The 21,358-nt window shown below is 36.0% G+C and overlaps 1 protein-coding gene across 1 annotated transcript in view; it reads right to left on the bottom strand.

Annotated features, from left to right (window-relative positions):
- The window catches only part of UMAD1 (UBAP1-MVB12-associated (UMA) domain containing 1), a 264,135-nt gene that overhangs the window by 223,365 nt on the left and 19,412 nt on the right, over positions 1 to 21,358 (bottom strand). The window contains exon 2 of the mRNA XM_012647836.1: positions 15,535 to 15,637. Within this exon, the coding sequence (XP_012503290.1) occupies positions 15,535 to 15,616 (82 nt within the window). The 5' untranslated portion in view covers positions 15,617 to 15,637. The remainder of the gene's footprint in view (positions 1 to 15,534; positions 15,638 to 21,358) is intronic.

The following is a 21,358-nucleotide window of genomic DNA, read 5'->3' as shown; positions in this document are numbered from 1 at the left end:
TTTGAGTAATAACAGTAAAATGCACTCTGCTTTTAGGAGAACTACAGCTTTCATGAGAGAATCAAGAATTCAGAGATATACCTTTGGGGTTCCTTTTGACTTTGGGTTATACAAGTAATACCTGTTCATTACAGAGTAATTAATTAAATACAAGTATCAGCAGGAAGAAAAAAATTAAATCACCTGTAATCATATGGTCCCTACGTAAATAAATGTTTTGCCTTCCAGGGCTACTTTAGGCACATAAAATATATATAACAAAAAGGTTCACATTACACATACCACCTTATAAACTGCATTTGTTTGTTTTGAGGATAAATTACTAAAAGTGGAATTTCTAAGGCAAAGGGAATCAATCTACTTTGTTAAACTTCTAATACATACTGCTAATTTGTCTTTCAGAAAAGATCGTACAAATATAAATTCCCACCAGCTAGAGGCAGGTGGGTACACAAAGCATTCAATCCGCTTGCCTGTTTTTCATGTAACTCTTCTCTCTTGGGATGCCTTTTCCCTCCTATTCTACCACCTGGTCCTCGGGAGTACAAGAAAAAAAAATTATAATTCCCATCATCACTGCTAGCAGCAACACCAATTTTACCTCTTTTCCTGCCCACTCTGTTTTCCTGGTGGGAAATAGACTATAGGTTCCCATTTCCCCTCCCTCAGGACCAGTCCCTTCTCTACTTGCTGACTAGCTGCTTTCCAGAATGAGGAAAGAAGGTGAGGTGCGTGAGGGAGTGCAGGAAAAGGGAACAAAGTACCCTGCTTCCTTCGCAGAACAGAATCCCAGGAGTAGAGAGGGATAACTACCAAGCTCTATGTTTTAAGATGTAGGTCTCAACATATTGTACCACATATACAAACTTAGCTAGTTTTTTCTCAATCGAACTCCACCCCAGATTCTAGCATTAAACTATCACCCTTAAGTTTTGGGATGGTTATAAATTTTTCCCTCCATGTTTTCATGAGTAATTTAATAAAAGATTAGTCAGGGCTATATTGAGGCTACTAGCTAGATAAAATTTTAACTACAAAATCTTCATATTGACTTTTGTTTGGCAGCTGGTGGACAAATTCTTACCCTCCTGAGAAAGAACTCGACATATCAGAAAACACTTTAGTACCATCAAATTATTATCCAATAGAGATTAGAATAAATTGAGGGATTCGTTAGTTGCTTTAAATACAAAGAACAAAAAAGGTATCACTAAAATCTAAAGCTATTTAAAAAAAAAAACTTTAGAGATTAAAAATCCAGTTTACTCCCTCATTCACCGGATGAAGAATCTGTGCCCCAGCAACATGATCTGAAATGCGTAAGATGAAAAAGAAAATAAGCCGCAGAGTTTCCATCTCTTCCTTCGCAATGTAATCTCTTCGTACAGGACTGTCATGAAGTGCCTGAAGTCAAAATGCTCTTTGCAGAACATTATGAAATACAGATATTTTAAATTCTATCATACCAACTATTATTTTAGACAAAATTATATATCTAGTTATTCTAAAGTTTAAATTGCTATTAATGTTCAATTTATTTTAATTGAATATAAAACCATGTCTACAAATACAAATGTCTAAAGAACAAAATAACCATGTAAGGAAGTATTATTGGTTGTTTGCAAGTTTTTTCCTTTAATAACTATTTGTTCCTTATTTGTGCATTTTATTTGCTTAATACCTGCTTGTAAAATTAATGGTGGCTCTCTCTAGAATTTAAGGAAAATTTCACAATGAAAAACCTGAAATTCCATCAGCTTTTTTTCCCCCCACAAACTGTGAAAAGACCATCTTTATTCAGTGTTGGCAGCATACACCTCTGCCCAGTTCCAGGAAGGTGCACATGGAGCACAACTTGAGAAATACAGGTTTGTACCATGCTGAGCACTACATGCTTCAAGGTCCTGTAACCTTGGAGACCTTGAAGAAGCAGAAAGAAATTACACTCCTTTAGGGTATGGGAAATATTTAAATATATCTGAACTGAAAATATTAAAATATATTTGGATGCATTACCATATTTTCATAACAGGTATAAATCATAATTGAATTTCTGTGGCGATAAATTTAACCCAACTTTAGCAATAAAAAGATGCCTACAGGCTAGAAAGGCATTTATATTTCACTGCACAGGGAATGCTTTTACTATAATTGGTTCATATCGTAATTTGACATTTTATATAAGGTAGCTCTATACTATATTTACCTTCCTTTCTCTCCTTAGCAAACAAAAGAATTTACATACCTTAAAGTATTCTGAATATATAACTATCAAAGAGAAATATTTACATATGAGGCTCTTTAGGATTACCCCTAAGATCTCTTTTTAGCTCTAAAAATTATATGCTACATCACCTCCATCTTTCAATAACAAAATGTTAAAAATTACAGCTCAATTTATAATAAAAAGTAAACATTTAGAAATAAGATTAATAAAATATTTTCCATTGTCTTTAGAACTCTTCTTTAAAATTTGACACACTGAGCATAATTAATGTGCAATTCGAGTAAAAACATAGTATATATTAAATAATTGATTTTAAACTTTAAAAAGTGACTTTAGAACTAGAAATTTGGGATTTTTTTCTTTTTTTATTTATTTGTATAAATGCATGGGGTACGACTGCAATTTTATTACATGCATAGATTACACAGTGGTCAAGTCACACTTTTAGGGTATCCATTATCTGAATAACCTACATGTACCCTAAGTCATTTCTCACCCATCCCCCTTCACCCCCTCACCCTTCCGAGTCTCCACTGTCTATCATTCTACTCTCTACATCCATGGGTTTGCATTTTATTAGCACCCACTTACGAGTGAGAACACGTAATATTGACTTTCTGGGATGATAAAAGAAACCATATACACTTCGGTTCTCCCAAAGTTCCATGCTTAAAGAAAGAATTATGATTTCATTTATTGCCTTCAGCATTTTTTGAAATGGTACATTTCTAAATAAGCAACACATAAAGATATGTGAGGGATACAGGTGAGTTGCTAGTTTAAGACTAAATTATTATTAGCAGAATTGCTGACTTAATAACTTAGCTGGTCCAGAGTAGTACAGGAATCTCTGCTTAATATCAGTAATCCATTCTTGAAAATCAGATGTGGGAAAATACAATGGCGAGCCTATTTCCCATTTCTTTAGACAGGAAATATTACAATGTGGGGCAAATCAATCTAAAACCCCCAGCCAATTTCTTAAAACATAACTAAAATACAATAAAAATGCCTATGTATAAATACCAAACTATTATGTTAGGATGTTAAACGTGTTTCCTGGTCACCAAACAATTAATATGGTTGTTAATCACCAGTTGCTTTGTAGTAACATGGTCTCCCTTGGCACGAGCAATACCCAAGGTGTTCAACCTTTTTAATGACACTGGGCATACCTTTCAAAATGTTTGTATGTGACTCTTACAATCTATTAATTTCATTTAAAATGGAATTTGAGACTATTTTGACACATTGTTTTGAGTTTAGGGGGACGTAGATATAAACTTTTCCTACATAGACATTGAATGAAGAATGCATGTATTTACTGCGATATATATATATATATATATACTCCATGAAGTTTGAACATTAAAAACCAACAGGGACTCTACCAAGAAAAGATTATCCAGGGAGATGGTGAGCACATCTGTCAAACATCAGTCCAGACATTTTCAGCTGCAAGTAACATAAACCTAACTAAAAGTGGCTTAAACTTTAATGGAGGAATTTATTATCTCACCTAAAAAGTCCAGAGTTAGATAACTCCTGAGCTAGCTAATACATCAATTCAACAATATCATCATGGACCAAGTTGCTTCCTCATTTTACTCTGCCATCTTCAACATGTTACCTCTGTCTCGGCCTAGCTCCCCTAATCAAAAATGGCAATGATAAATAAAATATCATCAGGCGTTTTACCCAGATAAAACAACTGCCAGGGGAAAGGTGGCTGTCTCTTCTGTATGTGCCTGTGAGCCCCTCAGCTGACCTTCTTTCATGTCCAGTTAGTCAGAATTGTGACAGTTGCCCATTCCTAAGTCAATCACTGGCAAGGTGGATTAGACCTCTAACATTGGCTCTTAGACAAATCAGCACTGACCTCCTGCGGCTGGGAAAAAGCCTGGCCTCCTAAAACACAAGGTCATGCAGAGGAAGGTGAATACTTTGAAGTGTGGAAAAAGGAGGAATGAATTTTGAGTAGGCAGGCTTACTCTGAATGCTTACCAGTTTGCATTAATATAATAACTAAAATAAAATAAGTTTAATTTAAGTCTAGCTGATAGGTTATATAAGTTAAACAAAGACATTTTTACTGGAAACATACCTTAATAGAAGATATAACCAAGTTTTCTAACCAAATATTAAATGATTTAGAAGTCATTACAAAACCTATTACTAATATATGGATGGAGGATCTACTTTCTGAAAGTCATTGTGCTAACAATTACGTAAAATACACAGCAGACGAGATGTCATTAAGGAGGTTACAACATAAGTGGTAAGACATACAAAAATAAAAGTTCATATAGTAACAGAGGAGCTGCTACAAAATGCTATGTGACTAAGAAGCAAACAAATGATAGAAGAAGATGTCCTTTATGAGATCAAAGAGAGAGCTATCCAGAAACCGAAGAGACCTAGAGACAGAATTTCATTTGGGATCTTTACACTGAGCAGGATATGGACAAAATGAAACGAGCTGGGCACTCTGCACAAGGAAATACTGGGCTGAGGGCCTCGGAGCAGAAAAACCCATTGGATTAGAACAGTCAGTGGAAAAGCAAACCAAGAGCAAATAACCATTACTAACTATAATTAAGTTTTCCTTTCTTATATAACAAATACAAAGTTCTTTAATCACAGTTTTGGATCTGTACATCTCCATTATTAGTTGCCTATTTTCATTCCTTAATTTTTATGTAGCTGCTCAAAAGTCACTCTGTTTTCTGAAGGCAAACTAGTAAAGGTGGCCAATGAGATACACCCCACCTCTGCTAATAACTATCTCACCTTTGACACTGAAAGAAAAATACCCTAAGATACTACAGCCCAAGTGGCTAGTAAACCAATACAATATGGAGAAAAGGAGTTCTTAATCTTTTTAGGGTCACAGAGCTTTAAAAATCTGATGTAATGCAGAGACCATTCTCCCTCAAAAAAATACATAACTAAAATCTTACATATAATATCAGGAGGTTTCCAGACCACTCCACTCAGCCCTCCAAACTTATCACAGGTTAAGAACCCCTAACATAGCGAGGGCAAGAGGAACAATGGCTACTTATCACAGTCATCAGCTCCTTCAAGTAATCCATCAACAAACTATTTTAAGGGTTACAGTTTTCCTTTGGTGCTGTCAAGCATATTTTCAGCTGGTATATCAGGAAATGATGGATGCCAGAAATAAAAATAAGTCATTCCATAAGTTTAGAGCTGAGCTATTTGACTGAGAATACTTAAAATTTTCAGAACAATGACTCCTTTAAGTCACTAATACTATAATGTAAGGCTTTAGTATAGTATACTTAATACTTACCATTAAAAATATGATATGTGTATGTGTATGGGTGTGTGTGTGTGTGTGTGTGTGTGTGTGTGTAGTCATAAAAGTATACACCATTTTTGATGAAAATACCAGTTATAAGAAATGAATCCTTTCAAACGTAGCTGATAACCAGAGTTTGGCAGCAATTCTCTTTAGTAATGTTCCACTAGTTAATGCACACTTTAAACACTTCAGCTTTTAATGAGTGTGAATAGATTTTCTGGTGGACTGATCGTACAAGCATAGGTGGCCTTCCAGTCTGAGATGAGCAAAGGTCTATGTGTGGCCCTGGTAGGGTGCTCACCATTCCTTTGCCTGCAACATATATCATTAATGATCCCAACATTCTTTCCAGCTAAGCCTAAATGCCACCTTAGAATCATTCTCCCAAGCATTTCACTGAACTGATCAGAATTACCAAGTGAATTAAAATTTCTTTGTACTCACTTTTGTCAGTGCAGATATCTGTGCATAGTTCCCTTTTACTTCATCTCATCCAACAATGTAAAAGAAACTATGATACTATCAGCATTTCATATGAAAGAAAAACGAGGCTGAAATGGTAAGTAGCTTGCTCAAAATCACATAGCAAGGAAATGACAGAACTTAAACAGAATCCAAATATTATGATTTCTAGCTCAGTACCTATATTAGTTAGGGTTTGGTTCACCTGAAAATGACAAAATAAAATAGTAGCTCAAACAGAATAGACGTTTATTCATGTTTCACACAAAGGAAGTTCAAAGGAAAGCATTACAGGGCTATTACGGCAACTCCACAGTCTTCAAGGACCCAGGCTCTTCCCAATTCACTCTTAGTTATCCTCACAATATACTCTAGTTCTCAGAGTCCAAGACGGTGGCTACGACTCTACAAAATCATCATGTCCACATTCCAGGATGAGGGAAGTACGGGAGGGGAGAGGAAGAGGCAATGTACACACCAATTGTGTTTTTAAAAGATTTCCTAGAATCTGCAACACAATGTGCTTCTTTTTATAATCCACTGGCCAGAAATGTCATCACAATGTCACACCTAACTACAAAATGGCCATGTGGCAAAATAAAGGGGGAAACAGATATTGAGAAACAACTAGTATTTTCTGTCTCAAATCACCTTAAAGCTAAAGGATATGGAAAAAGTTAAACCCTAAGTTGTTTGAAAGAATGACTTGCAGCATGGTGCTGCATGGTTTATTAATTTGTTATCTCTCTGGCTTACTGTGTCAAGCTGGTATGAGTATCCTTTGCATACTTTCTCAGTGATGCATTCAGGACCTGATGCTGCAATTAATTTTTTCATTAAAAAATAATTCTTAATCTTGATGAAACTATAAAAATTATCTCCATTTTTAAAAATTGTTCATAAATTTCTGATTTTAAAAAAAACCAAAAAACAAAAACTTTGAAATGGTCTGATAGTTCCTTACTGTCAATGGAATAAAATTCTAACATCTCAGAATAGCACGCAAGGCCCATTACAAATCATGTTTCTAGACTTGTTTCCCATATGTGGCCCTAATACACCCTCTATAGTCAACCAAGAACTTTTTACTGCCCCTGCATATGTGCCAGATTCTTCTGAAGGTATATAACTTTATACAATCTGTCCCACTACCTAGAAAGGTTTTGTTCCTCCACTATACCTTATAAAATAATTATTACAACAATTCTCAAACAACAGTATGCATAAAAATCACCTGCACTACTTGTTTAAAATGCTGATTCTTTGGCTATAACTCCAAAAATTCTGTACCTATGTGGCACAGGCCCAGGAATTTGCAGCATCCTTAACAAGCAGCAGGGCACCTGGGACAGAGAAGGTGCTCAAGAATATTCACTTAACGATTGCTAAAATAAGAAAAGACTATATTATACTAATTTACCATGTTTTTCTTCTTGCTTAGTTTATTAGATGACGTTCTTCCGAGGTAACACCATAATTCTATCATGACATAATGAAGGAAGAAGATAGTTAAATTTTAGACATTCACATTACTAAAGATTAATGTGTAATCCCAGTAATAATTCTTCCCTTCATAATGTGCTTTGATTGAATACAATGAGAAAAAAAAACCAGAGGCTTAATATGATAATTGCTTAAATATAAAAGAATATTATAGTATTAAGATTACCAGAAAGACATTTAGGTCTTCCAAACCTGTCTGAATTACTAGTATAAGGTACAATGCTCTTACTGTATATTTTACTTAGATTCTCATCCTCATTATTTATTTCCTCAACACAATAAAATAAAAATAAACTTTAAATAAACATAAAGGCTATTCATCACAATTCTTCAGTTAAATAGTCTCAGATATAGAAATTGTAGCATTAGGAAAGCTTGTAAGGAAATACTAGAGGAAACTCAATTTACATAATACGGTATGCATACTTAAAAGTTTTTCCCTACTGATACTGTATTTAATAAACACCCTCAAGGAAATAGTACCATAGTAAATTAGTCAACTCCTTCCAAATAGCTCTACCAACCTATGATTGTTTAAAGGTTTTAGTCCAATAAAAACGTACCTCAGATGTTGCTCTGAAAAGTTTACAGGTGTTAATCTCTCAAATAATTTCTCCTAAATTCAACCTACATGTACTATGGCTAAAGACAAAAAGAGTCATAGGCCACTTGGCATTCATATAATCATTCATATAATCAATTTAACAAAATGTTTCCCAATTGCTCCACTGATTTTTAAAAAATACCTAAGGTTTCAAGTACAGTTAACTGGCCCTCTGTATCCATGAGTTCTATATTGGTGGATTCGATGAATGTTAGGTCAAAAATATTCGAGAAAAAAAATTGCATTTGTACTGAATATGTACAGACTTTTTTTCTTGTCATTTTTCACTAAACAATACAGTATGACAACTATTCACATAGCATTTACATTGTATTACATAATTATAAATAATCTATAGATGATTTAAAGTATATGGGTACATGTACATAGGTTATTTGCAAATACTATACCATTTTATACAAGGGACTTGAGCATCTATGGATTTAAATGTCTGCTGGGGGGACCTGGAACCAATCCTCCAGGGAAAACAAGGGATGACTAAATATTACTTGTAGAAACAGATTTCATTTCTTAGAACTGTAAAGCTTTCTGCTCTTTACATATTTAATGTACTGGGGGAAGCATATTTACCCAGAAATTTTGTAGTCTTATTTGCTTTTTGTTTATTTGTTTATGGCTAAATTGAAATGGAAGAGAAACTATAATTTTATATTTTATGAGGTCTTTTTTAAAGTGTCTTAACAAATTATTTGATGGTATACAATTACTAAACTGTAGTACTTCTCAGCCCTGTATGCACACTAGAAATCATCTGGGGAAACTCTGGAAAAAAAAAAAATCAACATCTGGGCCAAATCCCAGGCCTATTTAATCAGAATCTAGGAATGGGCCCCAGCACCAATATTTTTTCAAAGTGTCCCCTAATGGACAGAACCAAGGAGTTAGGGAGACAGAGTCCTAATTGACATTTGAGTCCACTGAGCCTCAGAAAGAATGAATGACTTTCCTACAATTAATTGTATGAAACAGAGGACTCAGTTATGCCTCTCAGTATAGTTGGCACCCTTCCTCTCTGCCTTCCCTCTCTGCACATTCAAGGAAATATGAGAGGGTAATATAACCCAAATGGGGACAGCCTTACCTAACGTTTTCACCTCTAAGAAACTGAATTGCCACTAGATTAATTAGTAAACTCGAATCAAGTAACAATGAATGTGAAAATTCTGTTAATTCTATCCATTAGACATACAACTCCACATTTCTTAATGGGAAAACAAGCATCTACATAATGAAGTTGGTTCAAAAATCCTGGTATACTTGTTTGGATATCAGGATACATAGGTAAGGAACTAGTAATAGTATAAGTTGCTTTTTAACCCATAAACACAATATTTATCTTTTTAAAGATCTGTTACACTTTTTTTTGTAAGAACAGGGAATAAAAATAGGAAGCCTATGTTGAAAACCTATTTAGTTTTTGTCATTGCTGTTTTAATTAAAGCCTTCAGCCCTACACAGAATCGAAGTGACTTATTGTCCCTCATTTCTTGGAATGTAAATTTTTATTGTACACAGGTAAGTTTCCACTTTTAAATAAAGGAAACAACACAGAGATGAAAAGATTACCTTAAAAAGTTTCATATAAAAATGAGCTCATTAAACCGAAGTATATATACATGGTTTGATTCCCAGAATGAGGAATTCAGTAGAAGATGATCTTAAAAACAACCCACTGCTTTTCACAGTCTGATTTACCATTTAAACTGGAAAACAGAAGTTGAGACTAAATTACATATTTTAATATCAATACTTAAAAGATGAAATCCAAGCTGCTGTGAATTATTAAATTCTGTTTCTAAATTTGATAAGTGTTACAAAATAATTAGCTTAATAGAAACTAGAAGTTCTTATGCCCTACTTTACGAGGCACCTGCATATTCTGAAAAACATGATGAACTTCAGTTGTACTATAACCCAATTCCTTTAATTTCTATAATAGTGCCTGTCCAATTATATTCTGTCTGCTCCAAAGTTATAGTCAATGTTTGGTCAACAATGTTAATGAACCCAACAATAATAATCTAAATTATTCCTTTTCATGTCCTTTTTTTTTTGTTATTTTTCCTTCTTCTTACTATAACATAATAAACTAATTCACGCCTTTGTCTTAGTTTTGGATGGAATTATATGCCAACAGCTAGGCAATACCCTTCTTCCTAATTTAAAATAACTATGAGGTTGCACACTACACTAGTAAATTTGTAATCAACTTAAAGATAATGTCTTAAAAGTACAATTAAACATGTCATAACAGAAGAAAACGCTGGTAATTACAAATACTGCCATGCTTGCTAGGTTTTTAAACAGTAGTATAAGACTATGAAAAATCGCCACCCAGTGATGCAAATGAAAACTGCAATTTGTTTTTGTATAAAATGAGTACCCTGGAGGATTACTTCAATTTCATTACTGAATGAACGAATAGTTATTACCTTCTTATGTGAATAGGAACTGGTTACAAGGGAAAGGATGTTTTTCTACTAGGTTTTTTCTCCCCTTATTCTTATTCAGCACGCTCGACATTTTACAAAGGCTCAAAGCTTTGGAAATCTTAATAGGGAGAAAGGCTTTCTTTACAAATGTGAGCTAATTGTATACAAAACAGCCCAGATATTCATATTATCAACGAAAGTGCCTAGGCTCTGCCTGCACTTGAATTTCAAGTTATGATGTGTTGACTTCATCAACTCTACGATGTCATCTAAAAATTGTGACCTAAAACCTTTTCTGTTAAGCAGGTACACTTGCTTAGTAGAAAAGATATTCTAAAGTGGAAAAAATAGATAATTTATAGTTTTAGCAACATTATTTACTCTGATCTTTTCAAAAACAGGTTAGAAAGGCCACATGAGATAATCCAACAAATTCTGTAGAGTCCGTGTTGATAAGAAATTGTTGCTAAAAATACAATCATGTTTCCAAGTCTTTAATTAGTTGTAACATTTAGAAGTCAATAAACACAAAAACCAATGAAATATACTTATTTTCTTATAAGGTACCTATTATTGCACATGAGGCCCAAAATAAAAAGCTATGTGGGCATATGTTAACCAAAATACATGTATGCAAGGATGGGTCCATGTTAATAAAAGCATTAAAAGAATTTCCTATTTACCATTTGACCTACTTGACATTTTCCAAAATATTCTTACACAGAATGCTCTGAGACTAAAGCTGACATTATATATGTCAGCATAGAACCACATGATAAGAGTAACTTGGCAGAACAAATTAATTTTTTAACAAAGGGTTTAACATACTATTTTTAAAGACAATTAACTATCTTCCTAATTATCTGTCAGGACCTTTATCTGTCAATTCAGTTAAGTCCTTAACTACTGAAAGGTTTTTTACTAACTGATGTATACCATCTTCCAATCTTAACTTCACCAAGGAGATTACAATTTTCTAAAATATTTTAAAATTATTTAATATGTGAGATAGTAAAATGTTTGGGGTAGCCAAAATAAAAGCCAAACTTTATAAATAGTAATACAACATCCAACCTTCTTTCATTAAACAAAACAAAAGCAAAACAAATCACCCAGCATTTTCTCTTTTATATACTAGGAAACATGATTCATTTTTTTTAAGAAAAAAAGAACTTAAAATGTCAATAATGTCTTAGAATTAAAACTTATGATATCACATTTAAAAAACAAGATGGATAATTTAGTGGTTAAGAGGATAGGCTCTGAAGTCAGGCTGCCTGGGCTAATTCCAGTTCTACTACATGCTAGCTGGAGTAACTTGGAAAAGTTAAGTCCCGCCTATATATAGAGATGTAATAGCACCACCTCACAGGGTTGCTCTAAGCATTTTAAACATATTAACTCATTTAATCCCCTCATAAACACCATAGGGCAGTTACAGATATCATGCTCACGTTCCAGATATGCTAAGTGACATTGGGGAGGTTAAGTAACTTGCCCAAGGTAGAGTAAGTTGTAGAGCCAGGAGGCCAAGCCAAGGGTTCTGGCTCCAGAGTCAGCACTCTTAACCACTTCACTGTAGAGCCGCTGAGATGCTCCCGAGGAAGGAGGGAGATGGTATGACTGATGAAAAGAGAAAGAAGACAGAAGTGGGAATCAAGAGGTAACGCTAATACCACCAAAACTTCAGGGGGGTAACTATGCTCACAGAACACTAGGTGCACAAGGATTTTTCATAGAAAATGGTAAAGAGGTAGAGCTTTGCACCTGGGGGGAAATGAGGCTAAACAGAGACAAGCAACAGCAGACAGGGGAGCTAAAGGACAAGGAGGCCTCAGCCAACATCTGGGGGACCTGTCTTGTTTGGATCATTTGAACAAGGTATAGTACCAGCTGTATCACAAATTAAATTGCTATCCTGAAACTACAACCGTAGTGATTCCTACCATAACTGTCCAACTGCTAGACATACGGTACTGGGTACATCACCAATCCTGCCCAGTCCAAGATGGTCTTGGGAAAACTCCCTCAAAATACAGCATGTCTTCGGGAAAATGTACCATTAGAGCTTAGATATATCAGATGGAACAGCTGGTACTGACAGCCTATTAGAGTAATTAAGTCCTGGAAATTCTCTCATGAAACAGCAAATTTGGACATTTGTGTGTCTTTTGAGGCTCAATTAAAGACTACTTCTTAATCTACAGTCTTTCCTGGAAAGGGAAAGGCACCCTACAGCAGATAAGCTTCACCTGCTGAGGCAGAATGCCCTGGAAACTGGGCCCCTACTGGGATAGCTATAAGACAGGCAATGGAACATCTAGCTAAGGCTATATATGCTACCAAAAAATGGAGGCGATCTTAGAAAGAGCAGCATCAGGGGCCATTTTGGTTGTGGTTAAAATTTGTCTCTGAAATGCTCCAAAGTGGCAGGCCACAAAGGTAGAGATAAATAAGATGCATAAAAAGGTTTTGAGGGCCAGCATTAGAAATTCTACGTGTTCTCAAAGATGCCAGTGCACCCAACTCACATACTTTAAATGGCTATTTGGTAACAAAAAGAATAATACCAATTTCAAATCATGAAACAACAGAAAAGAACAAAGTTCTCTGCACATGTGTTAAAACTACAGAGGTGTTTTAAAATGAAGAGTACAGAACAGTTTGGAAAACCAGGCTTTGCTGGAAAAAATTCTTCCAACAAATTCTGAGAGAAGAATTTATTGTGAAATTCCTGAAGAAGCAGAAAATTCAAATGAGGTCAAAGGCACCCCTGAAGTTTTTCTGTTAGTGAGGCTAATTCAGGAGGTGAGAGGAAAGCAACAATGGCAGCTTTCAAGGAACTAAAATTGGGGTTGACAGAGCCAGTTATGACTTAGAAGCCAAAGTTCAAAGCCCTGACAGAGTAAGAGGGAAGGGTCAGAAAAGCAGTTATGTCCACAGCACCCCACCTTATCTCAGTCAAAGGATACCCAGAAAAACCATCAGGAGACTAGGTACAGTGGCTTAAGCCTATAATACCAGGCTGAGGTAGGAAGATTGTTGAGGCCAGGAATTCAAGACCAGCATGGGCAATATAGCAAGACCCCATCTCTACAAAAAATAAAAAAATCAGCTGGACGCAGTGGCTCACGCCTATAATCCTAGCACTTTGGGAGGCCAAGGCCAGAGGATCCCTTGAGCCCAAGAGTTCCAGCCTGGGCCACAGAGTGAGAGACCCTGTTTCTATAAAAACAAAAAACAAGTAAAACCATCGGCCCTGATGGAAGATTTAAGCCCCACTATTTTGCCTCGGATATAAGGGATCTGGTTTGAAAGAAAACAATTCTGACCAACTCCAAGCTCCTACCCCTTTCTCAAGCCCTATGAGACAGATTCAGAAAAACACACAGGCCTGCCAGAACTGGGCTGTCGAAAGGACGGAAAATTCTATGGTAAAGTTTATCCATGAGAAAAATTCTATTCTGGTCTCCCAGATATGAGAGTCAAGAAATGGAAGAGAGCCAGAGAGGTAAAGAGACCAGATCCTAAAGAGAAGGGCTAATGAGGCAGAGACCTACCCAACCGTACCTCTTCTAAATGCGAGGAGGTCGGAGGCATGGCTGAGAGGTGAGCCCTGGCTCTGAGAGGGGAGGAAGCACAAGAGAGGGCATAAGCTGAAATTCAGGATTGCCTCTCACTTCTCAATGCATACAGAGCATTTACCGAAGTTGGCGGACCCCAGTCTGACCTGGTCAAGATAAAGGAAGTGACCGGGTGGCAGTGGCTCACACCTGTAATCCTAGCAGTTTTGGAAGCTGAGGCGGGAGGATTGCTTGAGGTCAGGGGCTTGAGAACAGCCTGAGCAACACAGCAAGAGCCATCTCTACAAAAAATAGAAAACTTAGCCAGGCACGGTGGTGTGCACCTGTAGTCCCAGCTACTCAGGAGGCTGAGGCAGAAGGATCACTTGAACCCAGGAGTGTGAGGTTGTAGTGAGCTATGATCATGTCATGCCCAGACAACAAAGCAAGACCCTGTCTCCAAGGAAAAAAGAAAAAAGATAAAGGAAGTAACAGGCAGGAAACCAGTATCTGGAAAAGGAAACCCTGAGAAATATCCCAGGGAACAAACACTGTATGAGTTAATGCAACCTTCTCAGACAAGGAACTGCAATTTGGTGGGAGGAGGTCCAGAGTGAAAAAAGATGCGTACACAAGGGGACACTAGGTTTTGGCTAGTCTGTACCACACTGGAGAGAGAATGTCTGGGAAGAACATAAACAGACTTCAAATCTCTTCCTCAGGGAAAAGATGTGATATGACATAGAGGAAATTTTATTTTTTAGAATTCCCCTTGGGAAGAGCACTGTATTTGACTGAAAGAAATATTTTTGAAAGCCACTACAATCTTTAAAATTAGCAGGTATTAATTTCATAATAGAAAATAGTCTTAACAACATTTAGGAAACACTATTTAACATATTATATTTGGATTTAAAAGTCTACTTCATTTGTACCCTACATATCCATAAAAAAATAAAGAAATTAAAGTCTACTTCATTCAGCAAATATTTATTGGATGCTTAATTTAATTTCAGGTGCTAATTTAAGAAATAAGGTTGGTACTATTTATAAGACAGAACTTGAATTCACCAAGGATTCTTCAAGATTTGGGTTTTCCATAGTTAAAAAGGTTCACTAGTTTATCAGATGGAAAAAAGGGAGTGATTTCACAAATTTAATTTGGAGTACACAGCCAAACCAATATATAAGAAAAATCTGACTTGATGACAATATTCCAAGTAACTGATGACCTTTAACTTTATAGATTTCCCCTTTTTTCAAAAAAAAATTATACAGATAAATTAATCTGAAATTATAAGAAATAATTTAAAAATCATTCATATAATTATCAAGTAATCTTTAAAGAAAAAATGATTCATCTAATGATGATTTTGTTTCTTAAAAAGACTCACCTATAAGGACGAATCCATCTGCTTCTGTCTCTGGTACTGAGGGCTTTTTAGATTCTGGAGGCTTTCTGAAGAAGTGAAACATTGTTTCTGCTGCTGCTGATATCTGAAATAGAAATGCTACATAATATCAAATTCAGATGAAACCAGAAAGCTCTTACCCTTTTTAGTAAAAAGGCAAACATCAAGCTATCACAGTAATTATTCTTAGGAATTCTTTTGCAAGACTTAAAACCACGAGCCTTCTCCAGGTGTCAGATGACAAAGCTAGAAATTAAGGTGCATGGAGTTTCATTTTAAAATCCTATATTCCTAGAAGTCAACAACGTAACTTCTCTCAGTTTCTGAAGATTCAGGAAAAAACCCAAGAAATCACTGCACGTAAAGCTAAAATCAACACTTAAAACAGAATCTGGAAGGATCTCACTAACCATAAAAAAGGCACTGCTTTGGGGAAAAGATGCCATAACTACCTTACGTGTCATAAAACTAAGGCTACCTGAAAAAAGAATGGAAAGCACGTCGAACATCCTCTACTGTTGGTTACCTGATTCAGACACTCAAGGACTGTACTCATGGTAAAATTGCAGCCAACTTAAATTCCCATCAGTGCAGATCTTTTATATCGGTGAGATTATTGTGCACTGCCCCACCGCCACATACAAACACACTACTACTACTCCCATCTTTGTACATTCAAGCAGGGCAACAATTTCTAGAAAATGTCTGAGAAGAAAGTTGAAGGGCACTTGCAAGAACACATGACATTCTGAGGACAGTCCCTTATAAGCCAAAAAATATATGAGAAAGCAAATAAAGAAGAATCTTGATGGCAGCAAGTGCTCCAAGTTTTAGTTTTCATACATTTTACCCACAACAAAAATTAAGCAGGAACGGTAGGTAAGGAATTAATCTAAGTGAAAGCCTTCTAAAAACTGAGAATTATAGCGGATTTACGCAGACTGCCCTGACCTGAGATGTAGATCCAAGACGGGTATTAACTCCACCATAAGTGGATGGTAAAAGGAACATATTTGTTGACAGAAAACATAACTGGCAAATTTCACTTTTAAAAGGAATAAAAATAGAGAAGAAAAACACAAGCCATGTGAAAAAGAAAATATTCTAGTAAAGGAAAAGGAAGAGACTCTGAAATCCTCAAAGAAAGAGCTTTGCCTATAGCAGGGAGAGAGGACTGATATACAGCGAACACAAATGAGAACCAGGAAGCCGTTAGGGCTGTTCTCTGGCTCTGCTTTACGGTGACATAACAGGACAGTTTTCTCTAACCTCCTTGGAGTTAGGTGTGGCCATGTGATTTGCTTTATTCACTGTGTCACATGCCATTAGAGTGCTACAAAAAGTTTTGTGGACACAGAGAAGGAGAGGCCCTTTAAAAAGCAGCTCTTCTCATATATAGATAACACCCTTTTAATAGAAGGGCTCAAATATCCAATATCTTTTCCAATATCTTTTGATGTCTGGCCACAAAGCAGAAATGGAACAAACATAGAAATCACAAAAATAGTCCTGATAAGTCATTCTCAAACCCCCCCAAGTTTAAATATGTTGTTACAAAAACCAGACCAAACTCAGGTGCAGTGCAAGGAAAGAATCTCTTTTCAATCCAAGTATTTTGTATAAAATTTATAATTTAAGTAATTAAGTGAAGCATTTAAGTTTTTCATGACCTAAACCATCAAATGTAAACAATATGCTCACTGCAGTAGTTTGTTAGATAGGAGGCCTCACCAGCAAAACATAACATTACAGTCTGTCACTTCAGAACATCAGAATACGGTAATGTCCCAAATATGTTAGAGAAGGAGGGATACTTCAGGTTCCAGGGGTCAAGAAACTTCTAGGTATGAAAGAAACAGGTCAGGAATAAGGCAAGGGAAGCAGACACTGTAGAAAAGAACTGAGAATGGCAGCGAAGATTAGTTTACTACAGTATCCATAGGATACAGCTCTGAAATTGTCACAAAGGTACCAATGACCCTCATACCTATCACTCCACCAACCTGACCACCGCCCTAAGTCTTCCCTCAACTACAGTCCACCTCAAGATGTTCTTCTGTGGGAACATGGTTCCAACTTTACAATACAAGTCTTGGGATTCCCTTGTATGACTAATACTGCTGCTGACATTGATTCATTCCACTAGGTACCTAAAGTTAGTCTAACAATGTATCTTTAGAGTAATTTCTCCATGCATGAAAAGAATATGTGCTAAGACAGTAAAATCTGCAATCAGATTATCTTTATCCCATGATATTCTTTTCACATCACTCAAAAATACATATAGATGTAAAAATTTACCCTCAGGGAGAGAGGCTGGCAAATAACATTCTAAGATCTCCCCTCTATGAGGGGAGCAGCCAGGTTTAGTAACCCTGCCTGAGATTCGAAAGAAGGGCAGTAACTACAAATGCCACTAACATTTGCTGAGTTCCTACAATGTGTCAGGAACCTTGACAAAATGCTTTATATAGTAGTCCCCCATTATCCATGGGCGTATGTTCCAAAACCCCCAATGGATACCTGAAACCAAGGATAGTACTAAGCCCTATATACACTATGTGTTTTCCTATACACCAGTCCATGAATAATACTGTTTCATTCAACATCTTTTCGTTATAGCATTGATAGGGGAAAAAATTGATTTCTGGTTGAAGCCACTGTCTGTGTGGAATTTGCATGTTCTCCCCATGTCTATTTGGGTTTACTCCAGGTACTCCAGTTTCCTCCCACATCCCAAACATGCGCACATCATGTGAACTGAAGTGTCTACATGGTCCAAGTATGAATTAATGCTGGTATGTGTGTGAGAGAACCCTGAGATGGGATGGCGTCCTGGCCAAGGTGGACTCCCACCTTGCACCTTGAGGTGCCTGAAGAGGCTCCAGCCACCTGCCACCCTGAACTGGAATAACTGGGAAAATAATGATCTTACTTGTTTTTATTAATCTTTCTTGAATGTATGTAGAGCTCACATTTATTTCGATGCTTATTATTAGAAGTGTTTTGGTCTTTATTTAGAAATTTGGTGACGTTTTTGTGACCAGAAATATGCTATAGGAACTTAACTCTTGTTTCTACCAATTAGCCTATGGTAAAACTGGTTTCATTATATGTCATTTTGCTTAAGTTGCAGATTCCAAGAACCTATCCCTGACATTGAGTGAGGACTTACTGCACAAACATGGATGGCTATGATAAAGTTTAATTTATAAATTAGGCACAGCAAGAAATTAACAATAACTAATAATAAAATAAATATAATTGATTACAATTATAACAATATACAGTAATAAAAGTTATGTGAATGTGGTACCTCCTTCCCTCTCTCTCAAAATATCTTATTGTATTGTACTGACCTATTTCTGGAGCTCATGGGTAACTGAAACCACAGAAATCAAAACCACAGACAAGTGGGGACTACTGTATATGCCATCTACTATAATCCTTACAATAACCCTACCAGTTGTACACAACTATTCACATTCTGTAAGTGAAAGAATTGAAGCAAAAGTAGGTTAAATATTGGTCCAATTTTCTGTGGCTAGGAAAAATAGAGCTTAATTTTAAACCAAGTCCTGTCAACAGCAAAATTGAATGTTTTTTATCAATAAATCATCAGAGATAAGGAGCCCTTAACACTTAAGACATTTGTGTTGGACTTTCGCTAATATTTAATATTAGTTAAATACATTTGATTATTTCTGTCTTTGTCAATCTCTATTTTTCTGAGCCTTGTTCAGTTCTATGTTCTGAAGACATTTACTAATTCCACAACATGTTTGAAGACCTTCACTTACTTTATATTTATATTTTATAAACATTTATTAAGTGCTCAGGCCAGATACCAATCCAGCACTGCAGATGCAGCCCTGCACTTATATTTAGGGAGAGCAAATTGCAACCTCAGCCCACCATGCTTCTGAGGCAATTCTTGGCAAAACTAAGAGTAATTTAAGAGCACCATCCCCAAAGTGGAGGAGGCCCATAATAGTGCTGCTGTCCCAATCCTAGTATATGTAACACTTGTTTCTGATGTTACATGGCCTTGACAGCTGGACTTCTTTTGCCTGGAGTTCCTCAGCAGACTCCAGTCTCATTTCCTTCTTTATAATTTTCAGTAATTTTTAAATTGTCTACCATGAGCAAATTTGGTATTCATAAATGAGAAAAATGCCAAAACTTATTTTTAAAAATCCATTATTAGCTAGCAGCAATTTGCCTGGCTGAGCTAGGACCCAACCCAGAATGCATCTTAATACTCAAACACGGGGATCTGGAGCTACCTTGACACAAATGGAGGATAAAGAATTCACCTGTCCAAGCCACAGGCTGGGAGAAAATACCTGCCAATCACATATTTGATAAATAATGTGTATCTATAATAGAATGTATAAAGAACTCTTAACACTCAATGATGAGAAAAAAGCTCAGTAAAAACGGGGCAAAAGATATGAACAGCCCTTCACCATGGAAGATATACAGATGGCAAACAAACACATGCAAAGATGCTCAACATCATTAATCAATAAGGAAAAGCAAATTAAAATATCAATCAGATACCATTACACACTCATTAGGATATTTTAAATTAAAAAGACTTGCCCGTGCCAAGTGCTGGTGAAGATGTGGAGCAACTGTAACTCTTGTACATTGGTGGTAGAACCGTAACATAGTACAACCACCTGGACAACAGTTTGGCAGTTTCTTAAAAACATAAATATACACCCACCGTATGACTTAGCCCTTCTACTTCCAGGTATTTACCTAAGAAAAATGAAAGCCTATGTCCATACTTGTACACAAATATCATTAACAGCTTTTTTTTGTAATAACTAAAAACTGGAAACAACCCAAACATCTAACAAGCGGTAAAGGGATAGATAATAGTGTGCCATACCCATAATACTATTCAGCAATAAAGAGGAACCGAGTACCGGTAAATGCTACAACATGCAAGAATCTCAAAAAATTAAGCTGAGGGAAAGAAGCCAGACAAAGAAAGAGTTCACACTGTATGAGTCCATTTATATAAACTTCTCAAAAATGCAAACTAACGTATAGTGACAGAAAGCAGATGAGTGGTTTCCTGGGGAGAAGGGAGGTACAGGGGAGGAGGAAAGGAAACAGGGATTAAAAGGAACGTGAAGGAACTCTTAGAAGTGATGAATATGTTCATTATCTTCACTGTGATGACGGTTTCAAGCAGTGTAAATGTGCATCAAAACTCATCGAACTGTACACTTTCAATATGTGTAATTTATTGATAATACCTCAATAGAGCTCCTTAAAAATTCATTATTAGCATGATATTTGATGTCATATAAAATCTTTAGTTCACAATTATACAAAAAAATTGTCTCAAATCTGTCAAACTACTTGTTACTGATACAGTCTTTGTGTAAAAAACAAAATGCTTCTTTTCTCTATGCATTCACACAAAACTGAAAAATAAAAGGGCAGCATATTCACTTTTAATGGTATACACAGACCACATATAAAAGGGCTTGCCTGACTACTGGACAGGGCAGATCCTATTGCTCCAAAGTGGGGAAGGGGAGAGCAAGTAATATATTTATTTTTTCCTATTACTCCAAGGCCTCCCCTTTAAGTAATATTACCCATGACAAAAGGATTAAGGCAACATGGTCTTCTCAATTTGATTATCTCCCTTCAATTTCAACAGACTACTAGTTAATATAAATATATCAAATAGACTGGAATTCCAGTGTTACTGATAAAAAGCAGTCACTTTCTATAAAGAGAATTATACATATACATACATAATATATACACATATCCTTCA

Source organism: Propithecus coquereli, unplaced genomic scaffold (assembly GCF_000956105.1).
Source record: "Propithecus coquereli isolate 6110/MARCELLA unplaced genomic scaffold, Pcoq_1.0 Scaffold108, whole genome shotgun sequence".
NCBI lineage: Eukaryota > Metazoa > Chordata > Mammalia > Primates > Indriidae > Propithecus > Propithecus coquereli.
This window is presented reverse-complemented; position numbering and strand designations above follow the sequence as displayed.